The 21,414-nt window shown below is 31.6% G+C and overlaps 1 protein-coding gene across 1 annotated transcript in view; it reads right to left on the bottom strand.

Annotated features, from left to right (window-relative positions):
* Window positions 1-695: 695 nt before the first annotated feature.
* Window positions 696-21,414, bottom strand: part of DYNC2H1 (dynein cytoplasmic 2 heavy chain 1) — a 255,285-nt gene continuing 234,566 nt past the window's right edge. Inside the window, exons 86-89 of the mRNA XM_039858749.1 lie at window positions 19,267-19,376; window positions 18,274-18,355; window positions 11,522-11,638; window positions 696-1,247 (exon numbers count right to left, since the gene is read on the bottom strand). Of these exons, the coding sequence (XP_039714683.1) occupies window positions 1,089-1,247; window positions 11,522-11,638; window positions 18,274-18,355; window positions 19,267-19,376 (468 nt within the window). The 3' untranslated portion in view covers window positions 696-1,088. The remainder of the gene's footprint in view (window positions 1,248-11,521; window positions 11,639-18,273; window positions 18,356-19,266; window positions 19,377-21,414) is intronic.

The raw sequence follows: 21,414 nt of genomic DNA, 5'->3' as shown, positions 1-21,414 counted from the left end.
AAAACCCTCAAGGTAGAACATGCATGCAGAGGGCACTCGGTGTTTGAAGTAAAAGAGGCTTAGGCTGATCTGAGAGCTAAGTTTACAATTCAAAGCATTTCCCCCCTATATTCTCTTAAGTTTTACAGAGGTGACTTTTCAGTGAAACTATGTCATGTAATGAGTATTTTGACTAGCACTGTCAATTCGTTTTCTCTTCTTGCCAGAAACTCGGCTGTAGCAAATATTTGTCAAAATGAATTGATCAACATGCGGTGCTGAAACATCCCTGCTCGTTCCTTTCAGCATACTCAGTTCCAAGATGGTATGTACTAAAGAATTCGGCTTTGCTGACTCTGTTTCTCCCTTGAGGAGAGGGAGAGCTGAAAAAGAGAGTTTTCCCCTTTGCCACTTTACCAATTTATTAGTTGAGCAAGTCATTTAACCAGTATCTCATTTTTCCCATTAGTAAAATGAACGCCATAATGAATATAATATCTATCCATCCATCCACCCACCCATCCACCTACCTACCTATAAATTAATCACTTGGAGCAGTGCCTACCATCATGTAGTTAGTGCTACCTAAGCCTTAGTTATTATGTATTGGTCATATACAATCTATTGGTTTTGAATAAAATTCTACAAACGACAGCTATTTGATTAAGCTGTGGTTTGTGTTGTGAAAACAAAATGGACCTTTAACACTTTAAAAATAGAATATTGAAAAAAATATATTTTATTAAATAATTATAATGCAAAATCGACAAAACGTTTATTATTGATTCTTTAAATACACTATTTTAAACATCTTACCTAAAACATTAAAATTTTGAGCCAGTGGAAGAGTAAACTGCCTCGCAGAAATATTTAATGCTATACAGGGAACACACCATTTTTAACATTAACTCCATTAAGTTACATCTTTAAAAGTATATTGTGCTGCCATTATCCAGTAAAATACAAACTCAATGAGAGTAACAACATAGGGTGACGATATGCTAATATTTTGAACTAACATTTCAAATGCAGACTTACCACATATTTTATTTAAAGTTTAGATAATAAACGTTTCTTTTTGCAAAGACAGTTTTTATTGCCATTAGATTCTACTGATTTTTTAGAAAGAGAGCTGCTCCACACTGGATCCACTGGTCTTGGTTGCCTCCACATGGAACATCGATATTGGTTACCACACGATCCCTTTCAGCACTCGTGTAAACAGGCAAAGATATGCTCTCATCTGGGGAATATGGACCGTATGCACTCTGTGTAAAATTAATTTCATTTTAAAATACAGCAATATACTGTTTTGAAGCTGATCATTAGATAACCAAAGAGACAAACAAAACCCTCCCATAAAGTTTTACTTAACATTTTATTATGAAATGCTTTAAAATAAAGACTACCATAATAAACCCCCATCATCCCGCTGCAACAATTAACTCATGGCCAATTGTTTCATTTATAACTTTCCTCTAGCCCCAAATACTGTGGTATTTTGAACCAAATCCTACACATTAGAAAATTTTATCGATAAATATATGTCTAAAAATAAAGCATAAAAATATACTCGCAATACTATTATATTTGAAAGTATTAACAATAGCATATATATCTATTATATCATTATCCCATAATTTCTAAAATAGTTTTATTAAAACCATATTAAAGTCCATACGAGCACTGTGTTGCTATATCTCTATGTCTTCTAAATTTATAGGTTTTTCCTCTTTTATCCCTTGAAATTTGCTGAAGAAACTAAACCAAAGACTTTCCCGCATTCTGACTTTTGTTGCCTACATTCCCATGGTATTATTTTTATAAACTGAATCTGGAGATAAGCTCAGATTCAAATTCAATTTTTGGCAGAACACTGTATAGGTGGTAGTGTATCTTTCCATCAACAGGACATATGGTTGGTTGTCTCTATTTTTAGATATTAGGAGCCACTGGTGATCATTATTACATTCAAGAATATAAAATAATTTAACTCTATCATTCTTTCTTATTTCCAGTGGGAGTATATCTATAAAGAGAAACTTCTACTTATCAATTTTTTGATTATCAGAAGGGGCAGTTCATATAGGAAATTCTAGATAAATGCTATCGAATTTCCCTTTGTGTTTTAAAAATAATTTGTTTCCTAGTATACTATAAAAGTGATCAATGATTGCCACACCCTCTTTTTTTAAAGTATCATTATGACTAGTGGATTGAAACATATCTGATGAACTTCAATCCAACACAGTTATTATCTTATTGATGTTCAAATTGTCAATCTTTGTGCAGGAGGAATTTTTAAATTGGCTCCTGAGTTTTTGCTTTGTTTTGTTTTTGATGTGTCATTTACATTAGCTTCTTTGCTTTCCAGTATGTGAATATTACAACCTCGTCTTCTGTATTTTCTGTCTCAGAAATCTACTAGTCATTAATTTAAAGATCCTTGGTGTCTTTAATAAGAAATGGTATCAGAGATCATAATCTGGGTGCTAGAAATGATCTATCATTCCCTGAGGATTTTTTGGTGACTGAAGCTTAGAAATACATATTTAAAAAATCATGAATTCACTATAGTATTTCCAGTTCAAAGATCAATGTTTTTACTGAACTGATATAATTTCATCCAACCAATGGATTATTATTTATTTTTTAGAGTAAGAGTAAAACTTAAAAGTGAGACTTATTCTAAAATTTTACAAGTGACGAATCAGAAAGCCATAGTTTACCATGGTAACCTAGTTAGAAAGTGGTAAAGTTGCCATAGATAATACAGTTGAAAAAGTTTTTGGCGTATGAATATCAGCACTTAAATACTCTGTTATTCTGTTCCTTTTCAAAATAGAAGATAATAGCATTTAAAGAAATAAATCATTTTCAGGTTCTGGAGTACCTGTGTAGGAGTTCCTGACTCTAAGTAGGTTACTCTCTGAGCATTAGTTTCCCTGTTACAGAAGAGAGATAAACATTTATCCACCTAACAGGATGGTGAACAATCAATGATATATTAAAGAGATCAAATATAAAGTATTATTTATCTACATATCTCTAATTCTTTGGACTGCATATACCTGCCTTTTCCTTAATTCCTACTAATTCTCAAATCAACTAGAAAAAAATCCCAGCTTTTTAGCATCCACTACATGTCACAGATGGTGCTAAGATAGAAAGAAATGAAAATAGAATGTTTTAAATTTTTCCATGAAGGAAAAAAATATTTAAATATAAGTGGACATTATTTTCTAATCGCTCTCACTCGTGCTCCCTCCCTCCCTCCCTCCCACCCCTCTCTCTCAAATGCGCACACACACTTGCACTCACTGTTCTAACTCTTCTAGTCAGTGATATACATCGGTTAAGTCCTTTTGAAAACTCATTCATTCCTAACATTCCTAAATCTTATCCTGATTTACATACAAAATTCATTCTTTATGGAGAATCATTGCCTAAATAGATAAAAACACCATCTGCCCTGAATCTTTCTAATTTCCTGTTTGTACTGATGATTCTGTGAGTTATTCATCCAACAGTATTTTATGTGCTAATGTTGTGTCTAGAATTATAACAGCTAAGCATTTCAGTGTATATTCAAATAGAGAAAATAATCTTTGAAGCTTAAAACTTAGTTTAATACACAATATACACATCAAACATCCAGTATATAATTTTTAGAAAAATGATTACTTTAGAAAACAAACTACAACCCTGGAGTATATAACCTAGTAAGGATTAATGGAGAGAATGAATTCTGGTTGGGCCTCAGAAAAAATACAGGATAGGAAGATAAGAGAATTTTCAACCATTAGTCACTGTCTAATCTCTTCCCTCTTCTCCAATTCTGCTTAAATGGCAAAGCTTTAGGAATCAGAAATTCTTGTAATTGTTATAATTCCTTAGCCATTCCTAAAGTTAGTAACCTAGTGCAGGCTTTCTTTTGGTGTTGCCTTTAAATTCTTTAGCAAACAGCAGACAACATTACATATTTGTTGAACAGAAATGACCAGAATCTATGAATGTTTACTTATAATCCCAGGAAAGGTTTTAAATTATTTTTCTCTACCACCTAATATTTGCTTTGCCTCCCATAACTTCTTTGGCCAAAAGTGAAAACAGAAACTTCAGATTGATATGTTTTAAAACACTATTCATTTCTATTTAGGATATTTTCTCTATATTTCTTCATTTTAATGCCAAGCAATTTTCCCTTGAAATTAGGAATTTAATAGTTATGCAAAGTTGATTCCTCACATATTCACTCTCAGTTTACTAGTTCTGTACATATTTACTAGTTCTGCTTTCAGTTATAGGTTTTTTGTTTGTTTAAGGAGAGGGTACAATGTTCCTATCAAAACCTACAGTGTTTTAAAAGCAAAACACCACATTTGCTTCTTAAACTTTTGCTTTTCACTTCTAAAAATCTCTTAAATAGTAAATGTTATAAGCTTCTGTAAAAAAAAAAAAATGAATGAACTTGCTCTTAAGTCTCCAATAAATAAAGGATCAAAGTAGCAGAGCTAGGTACTTTGGCATTGTCACCGTTAGCACAATAACTTGTGCAACTAGACGTTCCATGAATGTTGTTTAACTGAAATAAACTCTGATGACACAATTTCTTCTTTAATATGTTTCTCTTAACAGACAAAGCATAAGGCCCTGCTGGGTTGAAATATTTGGATGAAATTAAAATTTTATTAATAGCTATTAACATATAAATTAAGGGCTCAATTAAGCAAAATAGGAGCTACACTAGGAAGACTTCAAATAATTCATACTATATGACACGTAAACAAGTTAGTTTGATATAAATGGAATTTAATAAAAATCTATATAATATGATTAATCTAAAGTAGTTAATGATTTCACATAGCCTATTTAGTTAAACTAGAAAGTGGTCCAATTAACTCAGTCAAAAATGAGACTAAATTTGAAATTTCATACTCAAGCCCATGCCCATGGGAAAGTAACATAAAAGTACAGGTTTACTATAAAATAGCAGGCAGAAGGCAACAGGCTAATATTTGAAAGACAATGCATTTTACAAAGGTGAATGCTGATATTAGGTATCATTTAGCCAACAAACCAAAAAATATAACAAAATAAAACATAAAAACCAAACAAAAACCAAAACCCTCCAACAAAAAACAAAATTATCTAGGTTAATTATGTTAACTATTTGACCTAATTTCAACTCAATTTCATTATTATAAAACATACATGAAGGCAAATCGAAACATATTTTTCATCATTTTATTCATAAAGTTCAACTAACTTATTCTAACACATGCTTTCTGAATATTTATGAATCAAGTCAATGAACAGCTCTTTTCTAGAAAAGGAGATGTTAGTAAATCAAAGCTTTAATCTTCATAATAAAGTGGCATAATTTATTAATGCAACTATGGAAAAAATAAATATCTCAAAACAGGAAACAAAACAACTTGCTAACAATGAATATTTTGAGAATTTGCTCTTTCAAGATGTCTAGTTACTCTTTAAAATGTATTTTGGTACAGAAATACTTCCCTCACATTTTTCAATAATACAATGCTAACATCGCTTTCATAATAAGTCCTTAAGAAAAAAAAATACTGTCATATAGAAAAAATTTTAAATATTCATTACTTTTATTAAATCAATGCATACAAGGCAAAGTTTTCAGCATATATCTTCTTATATTCATGGTGATAATATTTTAATATAGACATAAAAGAATATAAAGGACATTTTTGTGAGTTGCTTATGGAATCATTTTATAGCTATATTTTTCTATGGACATGCAGTTGTTTCTGAAGTTGAATTACCAATTGCTGTGCCTGTTGGGAGGTCTAAGCCTATGGGGCTGGCTCAGGGATCCGATGTCACTGTGGGGATGATAAACCCTAAACAGCACTCCTTTACTGAAAAGGTAAAACAAAGGCAAACTTATGTCCTCTGAAATGTCAGAATTGGGTATAATCTCAGACTGTCCTATCACAAAAAGCAGTATTTCCCAAACTGTATCATGTGGATCAGGAGATCTAGATGAAGGGGAAGGGGTGCATGAAAAAGTTGTGTGTTAGGTATAGCTAATCTTTGGGATCTCTCAGAGTTAATATTCTCAAACACGTCATGAATTTCCAAAGGCAGGAAATACTGTTTTTATTAAAACAGTATTTTTTTACTTGACAATTTGTCACAGAGAACCATTATGAAATAATGTTGTATAGAGTACTTTTTGGAAAATACTTTGGAGAAACCAAATGTGATTTGGGGAGTAAAATCCCCAAGGGAAATCTTAATTTGGATTTATGTTAATTTAACCATCAGCACTGAGCTGGAACTGGAACAACTTTTAAGAATCTGTATCATGAATGAATAAATGTATAAATTAATAGTATGAGTATAAGTTATATTATCTCAGTGCACATACATAATGGTAAACAGAAACATTGGGAAAATATTTTTACCAGCATTTTACTTTTAATTGTCCTTGAGAATTTCTAATTCTAATTTTGTTAAGTGGCAAAGTACACTACATTTATCATAAAACAATAGTAGAGCTCCCTCCTCTCCTACCCTATGAAACTCATAATTTATTTACATCTTTTGTTAACTATTGTAACATATTAAAACAATGTCAAAGAAGTTCTTCAATTTTCTGCAATCTAAAATGTTCTTTAAAAAATGGAGGTGCAATCTACCTCACATGAATATTGTGCCAATGATTTGTTGTTGGGTATGTTTTGGCTGAAATGAAGCTATTCAAGACCATTAGCTGTCAGATAATGTTGTGAAAATAATTTGTGAGAAACTTTCTTCTGATCTAAAAGGGATACCACCAAAATTCTGAACTGCATTATTTCACCCAAGCTTATCAAAGGATTCTGTACCTTCTGCAATAAAGGAGCCATAAATAAATAAAGGAGCAGTAAATGGAAAATTAATTCTTTTTACTGGCTTACATAAATTGATATTGATGCTTCCTTCTATTTTATGCCAGTTCCTTGCCTCCTAGTAAAAATGCATTAAAATGTTGATGTCACCCTTCCCCCTCCTTTTCTGTAAAACTTACTAAAAACAGTTACAACTGCCCTCAAAAACAAAACAACAACAAAAATCCTTAAGCAGAAGTTGGAGTGTTTAATAGTTGATATAAAGTCGGCAAACTTTTTTGTAAGGGGCCAGATAGTAAATATTTTAGGGTTTGTGGGCCATATGGTCTCTGACACAACTACTCAGCTCTGCTGTTACAGTCCGAAAGCAGCCATAGACAATATCTACTCAAATAAGCAGGACTGTTTTTTAAACAAAAACTTTATTTATGGATACTGAAATTTGAATTTCATATAATTTTCAGGTCATGAAATACTATTCTCAGTTTTCAACTATTTAAAAATGTAAAACCATTCATAGCTCACATGGCTATGGGTGGCACAAAAATAGCTACTGGATTAGGCCCATGGGCTGTAATTTTCCAAGCTCTGGTTTATGTTGTTAGGTTGGCTCAGTTTTTGGTCTAAGAATTAAGCACCATTACCTGGATTTAAATCTTAGTTGCCTACCTATTAATATGTTATCTTGGTCAAGTTACATAGCCTTTAAGCTTTAGTTTTCTTAGTTTAAAATGGAGATGACAATTCCTATTTCAAAAGTTTTTGGAAGGCCTAAGTATCTTGCATTGTAAATATTCTGCACAGTGCTTGGCACATAATCAATACAAATAAATGCTAATAATTATTGCTCAAATAATAACAACAAACTCTAAATAGCATCTTTTACCTAGGGCTACCATTGTTAGATCTGTAACAAATCACTTAACTTACCTGATTCTCAGTTTCTTCATCAGCAAAACAGACAGTAAACCTGCTCTACCAAACTCATAGGGTTGCAATGAAAGGCGAGTATAACTGTATTTCGCCCTGTGCCAATCAAGCACCCTCTCACTGCTAGACTGATTTCTAAAACTAGAATCTGATCTTACCACACTCCTGTTCTAAATTCTTTACAGTTTCCTATTGGCCACAAGATGATCTAAATTCCCTGGCATGGCTATGTGCCTGTCATACCCGGTCTGGGCCTTCCTTTCTAATCACATCCCCTATCATTCTTCCACATGAACCATACATTTCCAGATGCACTATACTTACAGTTCTCAGAATAACCTGTTTTGTTTTGTTTTGTTTTTCATATTACCATGCATTTAAATATGTTACCTCTTCTATCTGGAATGACTTGCCCCTACCTTCTTCGAATTTGTCCTGAAACTCTTTCTACTTAAACTGTGCCTATAGTTCCAAGAGAAGCGACCTCCTCCTTCCATCAGGTCATCTGACTTTTCCTCATCTGCTCACACATAATAGAGTTGAGGCCTCCCTCGTCTGCTAAAGCATTTTATGTAAACTTCTATAACTGTACATATAACTTGGAACTATAATAGTTTCTTTACCTGTTTGCTCCCTCACTCAACAGAAGACTATTTGATGTGTTAAAAATAAATAAATAAATAGACAGATAGATACATAAACAAATCAACTTTAAAATGGAGCTGGAGCTGCCATGCCAGAGGAACTGCCTTGCACATCTTTTGCCTCAAATCTTTAGGATGTTAAAACAGGGCAAATAACCTTTGGACTGATCACAGGGCAAAGATAACAAGAAAGAAGTTATTACTGGACTGATGACTACTAGACTGAAAATTTAAAAAAAAAACCATTGTTTCCAATTAGTGTTTATGTTATTGGCACCAATAGAAATTCCTTCTTCTACTGATGTAATTGTTCCCCTTCCCCTTATAAATAACAGAGGTTAGTTTGCCCTATTTTGCCTTTGTCTCCTAATTAGAACTATTTGGGCCTCTGCCTGAGTCAGTATGTCCTGAAGAGCCATTCTTACTGATACCAAATAAATACTTGTTGCCTCTCACTTTGAAAAACTTTTCTACTTTTAGGTTAACAGATGGAAGAGATTTGTTTATCTTTGTAACCCCAGTGTTCAGCAGAATATATGGTAATATAGTGTAGGGAGCTAAAGCTCCCCAAATTCAAAAAAGTGCATGGATTATCTCGGGAGGCCTGCTTGCATAAAAAAGAAAAGGCTGGTTCTGTGGAATTCCAGGAAGAAGAAGATTAAGTATAGACAAAGGGAGTGTCAAAGGAAGTGTCGATTGTACCTCGATTTTCAGGATGTTACTTTTATTATGTTATCTTGGGATACACAAAGGAACAGATTATGTATAAAGAGAAGCATAAGAAATAAACTCAGAGAGACAGTTGTGAGATCTGTTCTCCCTCCTGCATCCTGTCTGTCTTCTCTTTTTTCTCAGTCCCCGCTCCCCCATTCAGGTACCCGGTTTGACTTGGTCGGCTGGTTTCCGACAATATAGGAACTTAAGTATTTAATGATGATCGGAAGCACTTAGTAAGCTATAAAGTACTATATAAAATAATTAGTATCATACAATTGTAAAAACACTTAAAAATATTTGCATCAGGATAAATTAGACAACACATGTGAGGCACTGTGCTGGGTATTTTACACACACAGGAACCTCAACATGGTCCTACAGAAACAGCATTATCTCTACTTTCAAATGAGGAAACTGGCTCAGTGAGGTTAGGTTACTTGCCCCAGCTCATTAAGTTTGGGAGAGAGGAACAGAATTTAGTCTGCTGGACTCCAAAATTTGAGTTCTGAAACACTATACCTCATATTCTCTTTTTAGCTAATATGAGAGAGGCAGTCTGAAAGTAGTAAGATAATATAGAAAGAAGAGATTCAGTGTAAAGGAGGGAAAAAGAGAAGTGGGGCAGCACTATAAATCCTTCCATTACATGTTGTGAAAAAGTACAAAAGTCCAGGAGGAAATCTCTTTTATAAAAATAATAAAAAATTTATATTATCTTTTAGCCATCTCTTTTATTGGCTAAACATTCCAATTCATTTTACCTCCATGATCTACATTTGAAATTAAATTATTTTCAGCTTTCTATTCCAATCTTGATTTAAAATATGGTAATAAAATTGGATAGGAATGATTATACAAAGTAAAATATTGTGGAGAAAAACATTCTGAGTCTCGTAACATCATGTTGCTTTTCATACAACCCACTAACAGACTGGCTTTGTCCATAACATTACATCCCTGACTTGCATTCTAGTTTGTGGTCAGTTGTATGGATATTGCTCCAGGTTATTTCCTGTGGATTTATGCCTACTCAGTTATTCTCCAAGCTCTATTTTTATCACTGGGATTTCTCCTTAAGTGAACCAGTTTATATATGTCCTACTTTTTTCTTATCAAGGTCATTATATGGCTTTTAATTTTGTTTGCCAGAGAATTAGCGCTTCGCATAATCTAGATTAATTTAAATTCACCTCTGTCGTCATATACAACTTCATATGTTATGGTTACAATGCTTACCAAATTCCAATTTTAACTTTTGTATATAACTTTCAATTTGGTTCACATACCTAATGTTTGTAATCCATAATTTACCAAGATTTTCATAGAAATTTCTTATAAGAATTAACAACCAGACTGAAATAAAATAAAGATTATTTCGACATCTCCTTTATCTGATATATCACACTAATACTAGAGAAAATGAAGCTGATATGGGAGACTTCATGGAAATAAATGCTCTTTTAGGTCTGAGGATGCTCTTTTAGCTGAGTAATGACTGCTAATTAGTACTAGTTTTATTAGTTGTGTTTTAAAAATTATTTTGATGCTTTGAATTTTTATTTTATAAAGAGAATTACAATAATTGGAAAATTCAAGGTACTATGCCTCAATGAGAAAACTCAATTTCTTATAATAAAAGCAGAATACCAAATAGTTTCGTTAGTCATTAGCTATAGAATAAAAATGTTAAAGTTTACTCACATATTCATACCTACATTTTAAAATTATATTAAGTAAAAGTTATGTACTTCATTTACAAATATGATATATCCCAAGTTCCATTGTTGAAAATTCTTTCAATAATTGAAAATTTTAAAGGAAAAAAGTTAACCAAATAAATTTTCATCAAGATTGTTTTCTTCACCTGCCTATCAGCAGCCTAGGGACAGGTATGATATACAGCCAGATGTGTATTAACATCTTGATAATGTCAATTTCTGTATGTCTAATTATAAGGAAGTAATCTAACATATATGAGCACACATTTCCTCATTTGAAATAGGAGTAATAATATCCAACTTGCAGAGCTACTCTGAAGGGTATATGAGGTAAAGTATATAAAGCATTTAGCGCATTGCTGAAAATAACAGAAACATAATCACGATGGTTCATATTATCATTAAAGACTTGTTTCTTATTAGGCTATAAATTAATTAGAAATTAAAAACTATAATTTTATTCTTCCATTAACAAATTAAAGCTTTAAAAATGTCCCATACATCTTTATTCCCTAAATAATATTTTGACAGTAAACTTGTTCAAATGCAGGTGATATTAGAAAGTAAACAAAAATGCATAGGCCAAGAATCTTATTGAAAAGATAAAATCTAAGAATGAATTGTTTAAATTAAAACTTGTACCTGTTAAAAAATATATTACCTGTGGAATCCAGCCCATAAAACAAGGGAGAACTGATGATACACTAGGAGAATCATGCTGATTTTCAGAAAGTCGATTTCCATCAAAACTGCATCCCTCCAGTAATAAGCCACTGATCTACCATGGAAACACATAAACCATTAAAATCTGTATTAAAGTCCGAAGTGTAAGGAGTTACTGTGTTATATCTTAAGAACAAAAGCAACACTTTCCAATGAGACTATGTGCGCCAAATATGAAAACAAAGATTACAGTATTTTATCTGAGAATAAAGAAGGTGGAGACCTTAATGAGTGTTAACTGTGAATTTCCTTTAGACTGAGTTCTAAATAATTTTTAGAAAATTTTAACAAAAATTTTAGGAAAAAATACTTATAAATGTCATCGGTTATATAACTGCAGGTGCCTTGGCATTAGATTAACAGAAATATAATGGCAAAAGCCAAAATGTTATTTTTTCTCCAGGAGGGGGGAAAAAAAGCATAATTAGAGAATGAGAACATGTGTTCCCTGACATCTGAACAGAAAAAAGTTCAGAGAATTTAATGCAAAAAAATCTTGACATGCCAAGCAGAACTGAAAGAAGAATAAAACGGGAGAAAGAGTTCATCTCTTTCTCTAAATTAACCTTAGTAAAAATTTAAGAAATTATGAAATTGAAAATATAATTATTTTGGTAACTTAGTTTCATATTTCTTCTTTAAAAGTGTTCATTCTTTTAGTTTCTTCAGTGTTAATCTACCCCAAGTTTATCTCAAGCCAAGAAATGTAGAGTCAGTATTTTGTATTAAGAGCCATATCTATATTCTCATAATTTGAACTTGATAGAAAATATAAACGAATCTTAAAAGTATATATAAAATACTGAAGTTTAACATACCAAATGAAAGCACTATAGAATTGAGAGTCAAGGTAACACTTGAAGTTGGAAGAGTTAAAATAATTTTCAGCTACATTATAATTTGGGAATAGAATGGCTCAGGTACAAGGAGGTACTAGGAAAATATGCTTTGACAAATAGTTTTGAATAGCAAATTTTACAGTAAGGTTGCTGTAGCATGGAAAAGATAAACAATTGTTTGTTAGTGAAAGAGCTGAGATAAAAATAGAATTACTTAACTCCTAAGTTCAATATACTTTCTACTATAGCACTGATGTGATGATATACCGGCTGCTTCAAGAATAGCTGAAGTATTTTGGCTTTGAAAAAATGTAAATTAAAATTTAGAGAGTACCTGCTAATTTCAGTGCTAGAAACTCTCTAGGTAAGATAATTCTTCTAAAGCCTCTTTTAGAAATTTTATTTAGTTTTAAGCTCAATTAGTCTGTACAGAAATTTATAAAAGTAGTCCCTATGGACAATGTCACGACTTATGTAACATGCATATGCTGAGATACAAATTCATCATTTTCCTCTTCTCACCAGGGAGTGGGAGGGTTAGGAGTACTGTCCTCTGGAGCTTTATTTCAGTAACTGGCACTACTGACCACGATCAGACACCTGGGAAGCATTCTTGGCTCCTTCTCTCAAACTTCCCACATACCAACCACCAAGTCCTGCCGCTTCTAATAAACATCTTCTAAATCTGTTCTTTTCTTTTTATATCCTCTATCACTACCCTATTTTAGAAGTTAAAAGAATTTGCAGAATTCGAAGTAAAGACATTCTTGTTCCTGAAAATGAAATGAAACCATGAGAATAACCAAAAGCAATATATTATTGTTTACATACTAAAATGGTAATATATCAGAAATTGGAGTGGTATCAACAAATGGTATCTTTATTCCAACTGAGAATTATTTTATATAGTGTATCCATTTAAGTGAGGCAAAATAAAGGTTTGAGTGAAAATTATTTGAATAATCCTATTTAATATCTAAATAATATAGGTATTAAATAATATCTATATTATTTAATTTGCAAAATATTTTCCAAATTTATTCTAGATAATTGAGTTTATTCTATCGCTTCATTTACACATCAAAGAGCTAGGTGATGTGTTAAGAGCATGCTTTCTAATTTTATCAATGCTGTACTTCCACCCTTTTTCACTCCCATTAAATGATAAATCATTTAAAAATTCTACTTATATATATATATATATACTTATAGGACATACTTCATACTTTCTACTAAAGTTTGTAATAAATCTGTTTTAGCCATTAGTGCCTTATTGTGCATGACACATATCCCTCGGATGCAAAGAAATAATTATTGAGACCAGAGCTCATTTGTTTACAATATATTAAAAGAACCACATTGCTCAGGCTGTCTCTTGACATTTGTACAAATGTACTATTTGAGTTGAATGCAAATAATTAAGTAAAAGGCATCTAAATGTGTATCTGCTGTCATCATATAATTTCCTCTATTTTTGTTTTGCTTATAAAATGCAAAGCTTTCAATTTAACAGAACAGACAGAATACAATTATTAAACCAAAAAGAAAAAATCTCAAATAATGTTAGTCACACTTGAACCTCTGACTAAAACATCTTGAAATTAAAAAATATATATTTTTGGTTTTATTTACAGCTTCTAACCACATGTTAAAGGGATGGTGTTGATCAGGCCAACCACAATTGCATAAGCATGTTCCAAATAACTAACTACCATGACCTCCATCTACTTTGAAAGGGCTATTCATAAGTATCTTATTCAACTATTAGCTTCTCAACCCAAAAGGGGTTAGCAAAAGTAACATTAGTGATTTTGTTCCCTAAAAACATAATTAAAGCCATTAATTTATTTTATATATGATGAATTTCTTGTATACTTCTGACTTTAACTTGAATTTAACAGTGAATTTCATGTTAAACTCTGAGTTTTATTTTGATGTTATTATATGGCTTTATTTGCCAGAACCTTCTTTTTAAAAGTTTAAAAAATATTTTAAACACATAGAAAATCATAAAAATATTTTCAAATCTATACATTCCTACCACTTATTTTTACTAGACTTTGACATACAGCCATGTTTGTTCCACATTTCTAAGCAAATAAACCATACGGATAGAGTTGAAGTCCTCTGTATATACCTTGCCTTTCCTGTTCCTCTTCTGCTCTCACCTGACCTAGTCATTATATTAAATTTATTATTACATGATTGTTAAATACATATGTATCCATAAATAATAAACAGTTTGTTCTTCATGTTTCCAAACTGCATGTAAAGGGTAACATTTTATTATATCATCTTGCAGCCTATTTTTTTCCTTCATCATTGGTCTAGGGGTATCCATTTTATTCTTTCATATTTAACAGTTGCATAATATTTTGCTTTATTAACATGCAACAAATTATTTACCCATTCTTCTGCTAATGAACATTTAAGTCATAATTATTATTATTATAACATTACAATAAACATTATGTCAAGTGTCTCCTTATACACCTTTGCTTCTCTAGATACAGAAATGAAATTGCTAAATATCCTCATTCTCCATAATATTGGCAAATAATTCCCCAAAGTAATTCTATCAATCTATGTGCTCACTTGTCACATATAAGAATTTACATTAAGCCACAGCCTTGCCAAGACTTGGTCCGTTGAGATTCTTATGTTTTCATTTCATATCTTAACCTCAATTGTTTAAGGGTTTTGTTTTGGTTTGGTTTTGGTGTTTTATTTATTTATTATCTGGTAGATTTTCTACTGCTTAGCTGATAAGCTATAACAAGCAGCTCACACTCATTTGTGGGGAATAGCTAAAGCTCAAAACTCCCAATTCAGAAAAGCACGTTTCTCTTTATGAAACCTCAAATGTCTAAGTATCTAATTTCTTCACCCTTTTAACTTCTATTTCCTGATAAGTTCTATGAGGAAGGGAACTGAAATATGAACAGTATAATAACCACTTGGTACGTAGGCAGAGTCTAGGCTAGCATGAAGCAGCTGAGGTCAACTGGCATAAGTGGCTATACCAGGTCCCAAGGAGCAGCAGCTTCCAGGCATCTTCGGGAATTGTGCATCGTTAACAAGCTTTGAATGCATTTATTTAATCAGCCTGAAAGGGCTATTCATAAGTATAAGGTCTTAAGATCTTATTCAACTCTTATGTAGAAGACTTGTTTCACTTTTTCTGTGTGATGGTGTCAGTAGTAATGGAGGGAGCGGAGTTTTGCACCAGATTTGCCAGGGCTGTTCTTTCATGGCCTTGGGCAAGATCTAACATGCAAGCTGAACAGGAGCTTGATTTATATATTTTCTGGTACCAAGTTTCACAACTTCTGTTTAACAAATAATAAATCAATAGTGGTAGTGAGGAAACTTTAGAGGGCCATGTTCCAGATCTAAAAATCAATATACATACATGTTCTCTTAAGTAGGTCTAGAGGGTTTGAGATATTGATTAGTTTGGGGGAACTACAGCTTGCTTGAATATTTCCCTGGTTTAATTCAGTCTGGGGTGGTAGAGACTGAAAAGTTCAAAACCATTAATTCTAGACTGACAGTAAAATTCAAATATAATTTAAATACAAAGTTCTCCTATTGAAATAATATTTTTGTTAAAAACATGATTAATAGGAACCTAAGCGGATTATTAAACTTACTGATTTTGCCAAGTGCAAAGAGTGAGGGGCTTGCAAAGACTTCTTACCTGACAAATATGACTGGAAACTGCAGGTAAGACAGTTAGAAACTATGATTTTATAGCTGACATGAATGAGGAGCCAGAGACAAAAAATTCTACTGAATTTTACCTTTAAGCTTTATTTACTTAAAGTTTAAAGTATATTAAACTCATAATGTTCCTAAGTATATTTAACAGAGACTATTGTAGTTTTTAACAATATCTTTTGTGAACGCTAAATGAAAAATGGAAGAATTCTGCTTTACTAGATAAAAGTATAAAACTTTATATTAAAAACACTTTGTTTCTAATTAAAAAAATATTACCTAATAAAACCTAACCAAATTGCATTAAGAGAAATAATAAAAATTACACACATACAGGTTTTCATAATAAACGTGTTGAGAAAGTTTTTTAAATCCATTAGTAAACGAGACAACAAAGGCTCAAATTGCTCCATTTATTGCTTTAAAAAGTGACATGGCTCTTTTTTGGAGAAACTAAGATTAAAATCTTGTTTTATTAACTGTTAGATTTTTTTCACTGTGTATAAAACATAACGTATGAGCTTAAGATTGCCTGGTTGTAGATAATTTCATTCCCAATTTGTAAGAACAAGGGCAGCATAGTTCTGAAAATATTAACACACCTCAACACAGACTAAAACTCATTTCCCTTGCTTTTTATACCACTATATTTGACTAATGATACTACATACTATGTCTGTGGTCCATAGCTGCCAGAGACCACAAAACCAGGTACAGTACATGGTTCCTGAATTATACATCATTTGTGTCTTTCCACTCCTTAACAACTGGGCAACTGTGTATGACCACCAGTAATAGCTAAGGTAGTTCTCCTCATGGATTAGAAGCTAAGGTTAAAATGCAAGGAGATGAAAGAGAACCTTTTTAATTCCTTCAGCTTCAAGGGAGAATTTTGTAGCAATCTACAAAAGAGAAAGATCTAGCTTATTGTTAATGATCAAATTTCTGGCACACTATATCATTATAACTGATGCTAATAACACCTACTATAGTGCCTCTCCGACTATATGCCCTCATGTCCACAATTCAACAGGAATTTGAGTGCTTATTATGTGACATTGTTTGAGCTATCTGACATAAAATGAAACTGAAAAAAAAAGAGACCACTCTCATAGGACTTATATTCCAGTGGAGTAAGATAGACAACAAATAACAAACAATAAATAAATTACATGGTATGTTAGACAGCAGTAGTGAGATAAAAAAAATTATTAAACTGGGAACTAGAACTATATAAAAACTTCTGAAAAGTTAGTTGCCTAAGGTTAACTAAGTTAAATGTAAGATTAAAGTCTTACATTTAATTTATTTTAAAAATTGAACTATAGGTGACACAGAACCATATATTGGGGATATGAAAATAGATAAACCAGCTTTTATCTTCAATTACATTATAGTCTCATAAGAAAGACTGATATGAACATATAGAGATAATCACACTACAAAATGCAATCTGTTATATTAGCAGCGGAAAATTCCCACAATTCCACGTGTGGGAATGGAAGAGAAGAATGGTAGAGAATGCGACTTATGTAGAAGAAGGTTGGAGTTGTTGTGGAAAGGATTGCCACTATAACCTTTTAATTAGTTTGGTTATTAACATTTGAATGATTATCTATTATTATCTGCTATTATAAAAGAAATGGATTTTTAACAAGAAAGCTAGTTAGGAATACTTAATACTGCAAAATATGGCTTGATTTTTTAAAAACATAGATGGCTTGATTTTAACAGTGACTCCATGTACTCACAAAGTGGAAAACTCCCTGAGGAACAAGATTTGTTTATATTTTATACATACTTTATTGTATAGTGAATAGTTATTGAATTGAATTTTAAAAAAGCTAATCTAACATAACTTCAGGATTTGTACCATTTTTTTTTTTTACCAAAAGTTATATTTTCAAATATGTTGTATCCCTTAGATTCTTATTTTTGCATTAGAAAAGGCTGTATTTTGTACAAGTTATTTCTTGCTCTATTTTAACTCACATTGACTTTTTACATAGGTAATACAATCTATCTCTGAAGATATTACACTATAAAGATTACACTATGGAGACTGGAGTTAGAGAATCTTTTCATCACAGTTCAAAGACTCAGATACTAACATTTAAAATTAGTCTAATACCTTAATCTGCAGCTTTGCTTCTTGCAGTCGACCTTTCCATGAGGCTACAAATTTAAGGCTATCCACAGAACAGCACATGGCCCTGTAAAAGTAAAGCATCACGTGTCAGAAAGAAATAACTCTCACAGAGTAAAATATGAAGAGTAAGAGAAGATAGATGTATTTACAATGTGAAAGTAATAAGATCTCTTAAACTATGTAAAATAACTTAGACTTCACACTAAGTTTTTAAAGTTAATTGGTTATGTCAGTCTCCTCTTCGAGGTTGTGTAAGTTTCTTGAGGACAGGGCCTTTCTTTTTTATTTTTACATCCTCCATTTGACCATCATCCTCAAATTCAGGCATATGATGGGTGTTCAATAAATGTTTATTAGCTTAACTGAAATATTAATATTCATAATATAATCTTGAGGCACTGCAGATTAAAATCCCCCTGAATCACTAAACAACTAAATTTTGTCCGGTATATTTTTGAAAGTGTCTCTCTTTTTCCATTCTATCTTGTTAAAAATTATAGACTATATATTATATGATAATCCAAATTTGTTATAAAAAGGAACTTGATCTTAACCATCAAATACTTTTCCCTACCAAGAAGCCTAGTTTGTACTGATCCAACAGAATTTTCGGCAAAATGGTAGTCACTAGCCACATGTGGTTATTTGAGCACTTCGATGAGAAATTACATTTATTTTATTTAATTTTAATTAATTTAGATTTAATTAACTCCATTTGATTTCTGCCTACCACATTAGACAGAAAAGGTCTCGATAAATAAATGACCAAAATTATTTAAGGTTTAATAAAAAAAAGCCACTATAATTAAAAGCAATGTCTTTTAAACTAAAAGTAAACTGTTATTAAGTATTAGTAAATAACACAAATATCTGGATTCAACAATAAATTTATTCTTGACAAGGGAATGTGATCAGAACTAAATAAAGTGAAGTATAATTACCCTCACAGACAAATAAGTATTTCCTTTCAATTACCTTGCAGTTTCCTGGCGAAGAGCATTGAGAAATGTGTCTGGGTGGAAGAGTTCTGATAGGTCAAGTGTATCAGAGAGAAGAGCCTGTTTTTCAGCTCTTTCTACCCAGCTCTAAAGGGGAAAAAAATACACACAGATTTTAAAACTTTGTAAACATGAAAGATAAAGAAAACTATTAAAAATTATTATGCAGAAGTCATTTTTAATGAGAAATGTTTTGAAATGATGTCTGGGGGAAAAAAGGATTTTCACTGTACATTGTGAGATCTATTACAATCTTTGACATAATATTCATCCAACACAAAAAAGATTCATCATACAACTTTTTGTTAGTAAAAATCTCAAAATAAAAAGTCTAAAATATGAAACTTAATCTAATATATAGCATTTCAGTTTGGGTTGGCACTTCTAGTGATGACTCACCTCTTGCAGTGTGCCTAGTAGATACTAAGCACCTGGGTCTAATTCTAGAGTCCCCAGGGTCCCCAAGACTTAGCAATGCAAACTGAATTAGCGTTCGTTCTAGATTGAGATTTAACAGTGAGTTTGCCACTTTACTGAATCAAGTATTAGAGTGGAGGGTAATGTCAAGAATAAATAATTTCTTGTTAAAATATATTTTTAAATAGTCTTTTGTACTTATCTGCCATTTTGTAAATCAACTTGTACTCCATTTGGAGAAATATACATCATCGTAAAGTATTTTTAATGAGTATAGAAAAATTGCCACTTGCAACAAAAACAATATGAAGTTTTTGTGCAACACTTACTATACGTTCTCCATATATTAACCAATTTATGCTTACTACAACCCTAATAGTATTAATATCCCCATTTCACGATGAGGAAATAGAGGCAAGGTGAGCTTAAGGTCCTGCCCAAGATCACATAGTTAATAAGTGTTGGAGCCAGGTAATAAAATTAGGCAGACTTAAGTGATTTGTTTCTCTGTAGAATTTCCTGCAGGTGCTATTGTACCTTAAGAGATGGACAGCTTACTGATGATTTCTGAATCAGTTTTTATTTCAGTTGGTATGCAGGGATGATATCACAGTAATGTTTCCTATAAAAAACTTGCAGAATCTCATTTACTAAAGTGATTTATTTTGCATGCTTTATAGTCTAGGAAAAAGTTGTGTTAATTTATTATTGTGTAGAAAGGCTGTGTTTCATGTACTACAACACCCTGTTATCTACCCAAGCATTTACATCTGTCAGCCAGGTCTAGAATAGGAAAATTAAAATTGCCAAAGCTAATATGTTTATATTTTATCTTACTGCATTTGACTAGTAGAGTAGAGTAGAGTAGAGTAGAGTAAAATGCAAACTGAACTAGCATTCCAGATCCAGATTTAACAGTTTGACAGTGAGTTTACCGCTTTACTGAATCAAGTATCACAGCAGAGGGTAATGTTCAGGAAGAAAAACTTTTTTATTTTTTTATAGGAAAAAAAATGTTCCTATGTCTTTCCTACCAATTCATAATATGATTTCAAAGATAGAAAAGGCAATCTCTTTAATAGAGTATAATGATTTTTTCTTGGATATTATCCTTTATAATAATGATACTTCATAAGGTATCTATTTTCAATTAAATAACTCAAAATTATGCTTAGCAGATACTGTTTACTCTCTATCAAATATTTTCATTATATTATCTGACTTCTATTTTTATTAGCTAAACATAGTCAACAAATGTTTGTATGACCCTTTTTTATTGTATGCAATATTGCTTTTTAAAAAATATTTAAAATATTTAAAATATTTAAAATATTGTTTTTTAAAAAATATTTACTTTATAAATATTTCAAATTATACTATTAGTTCATTAAAGCCCTTAAAGTTTATTTTGAATTCAAAAACTCCAAAAGAGTTGTTGCCAGAAATGGGTATGTATATGTCCAAATTAATTAAAAATTAAAGTGTGGCTGATAATCAAGTTTTTATTTTATTAAAGTTTGAATTAATATAATTATTTTCCACAAATAGGAAAACTTATTAATAATGTTAACACAATGGTAGATTGTTTATATGCTTATTGAAACATGTAAGATAAGAGCATCTTTAATAGTTCTATAAATTTAAAAACTAAGATATGTTTTTAGCCCATCAGAAAAGCAGAATGAGGAATAATAATGCTCAAATATTG

The sequence above is a fragment of the Pteropus medius genome, unplaced genomic scaffold (assembly GCF_902729225.1).
Source record: "Pteropus medius unplaced genomic scaffold, Ma_sr-lr_union100, whole genome shotgun sequence".
Taxonomy (NCBI): Eukaryota; Metazoa; Chordata; class Mammalia; order Chiroptera; family Pteropodidae; genus Pteropus; species Pteropus medius.
This window is presented reverse-complemented; position numbering and strand designations above follow the sequence as displayed.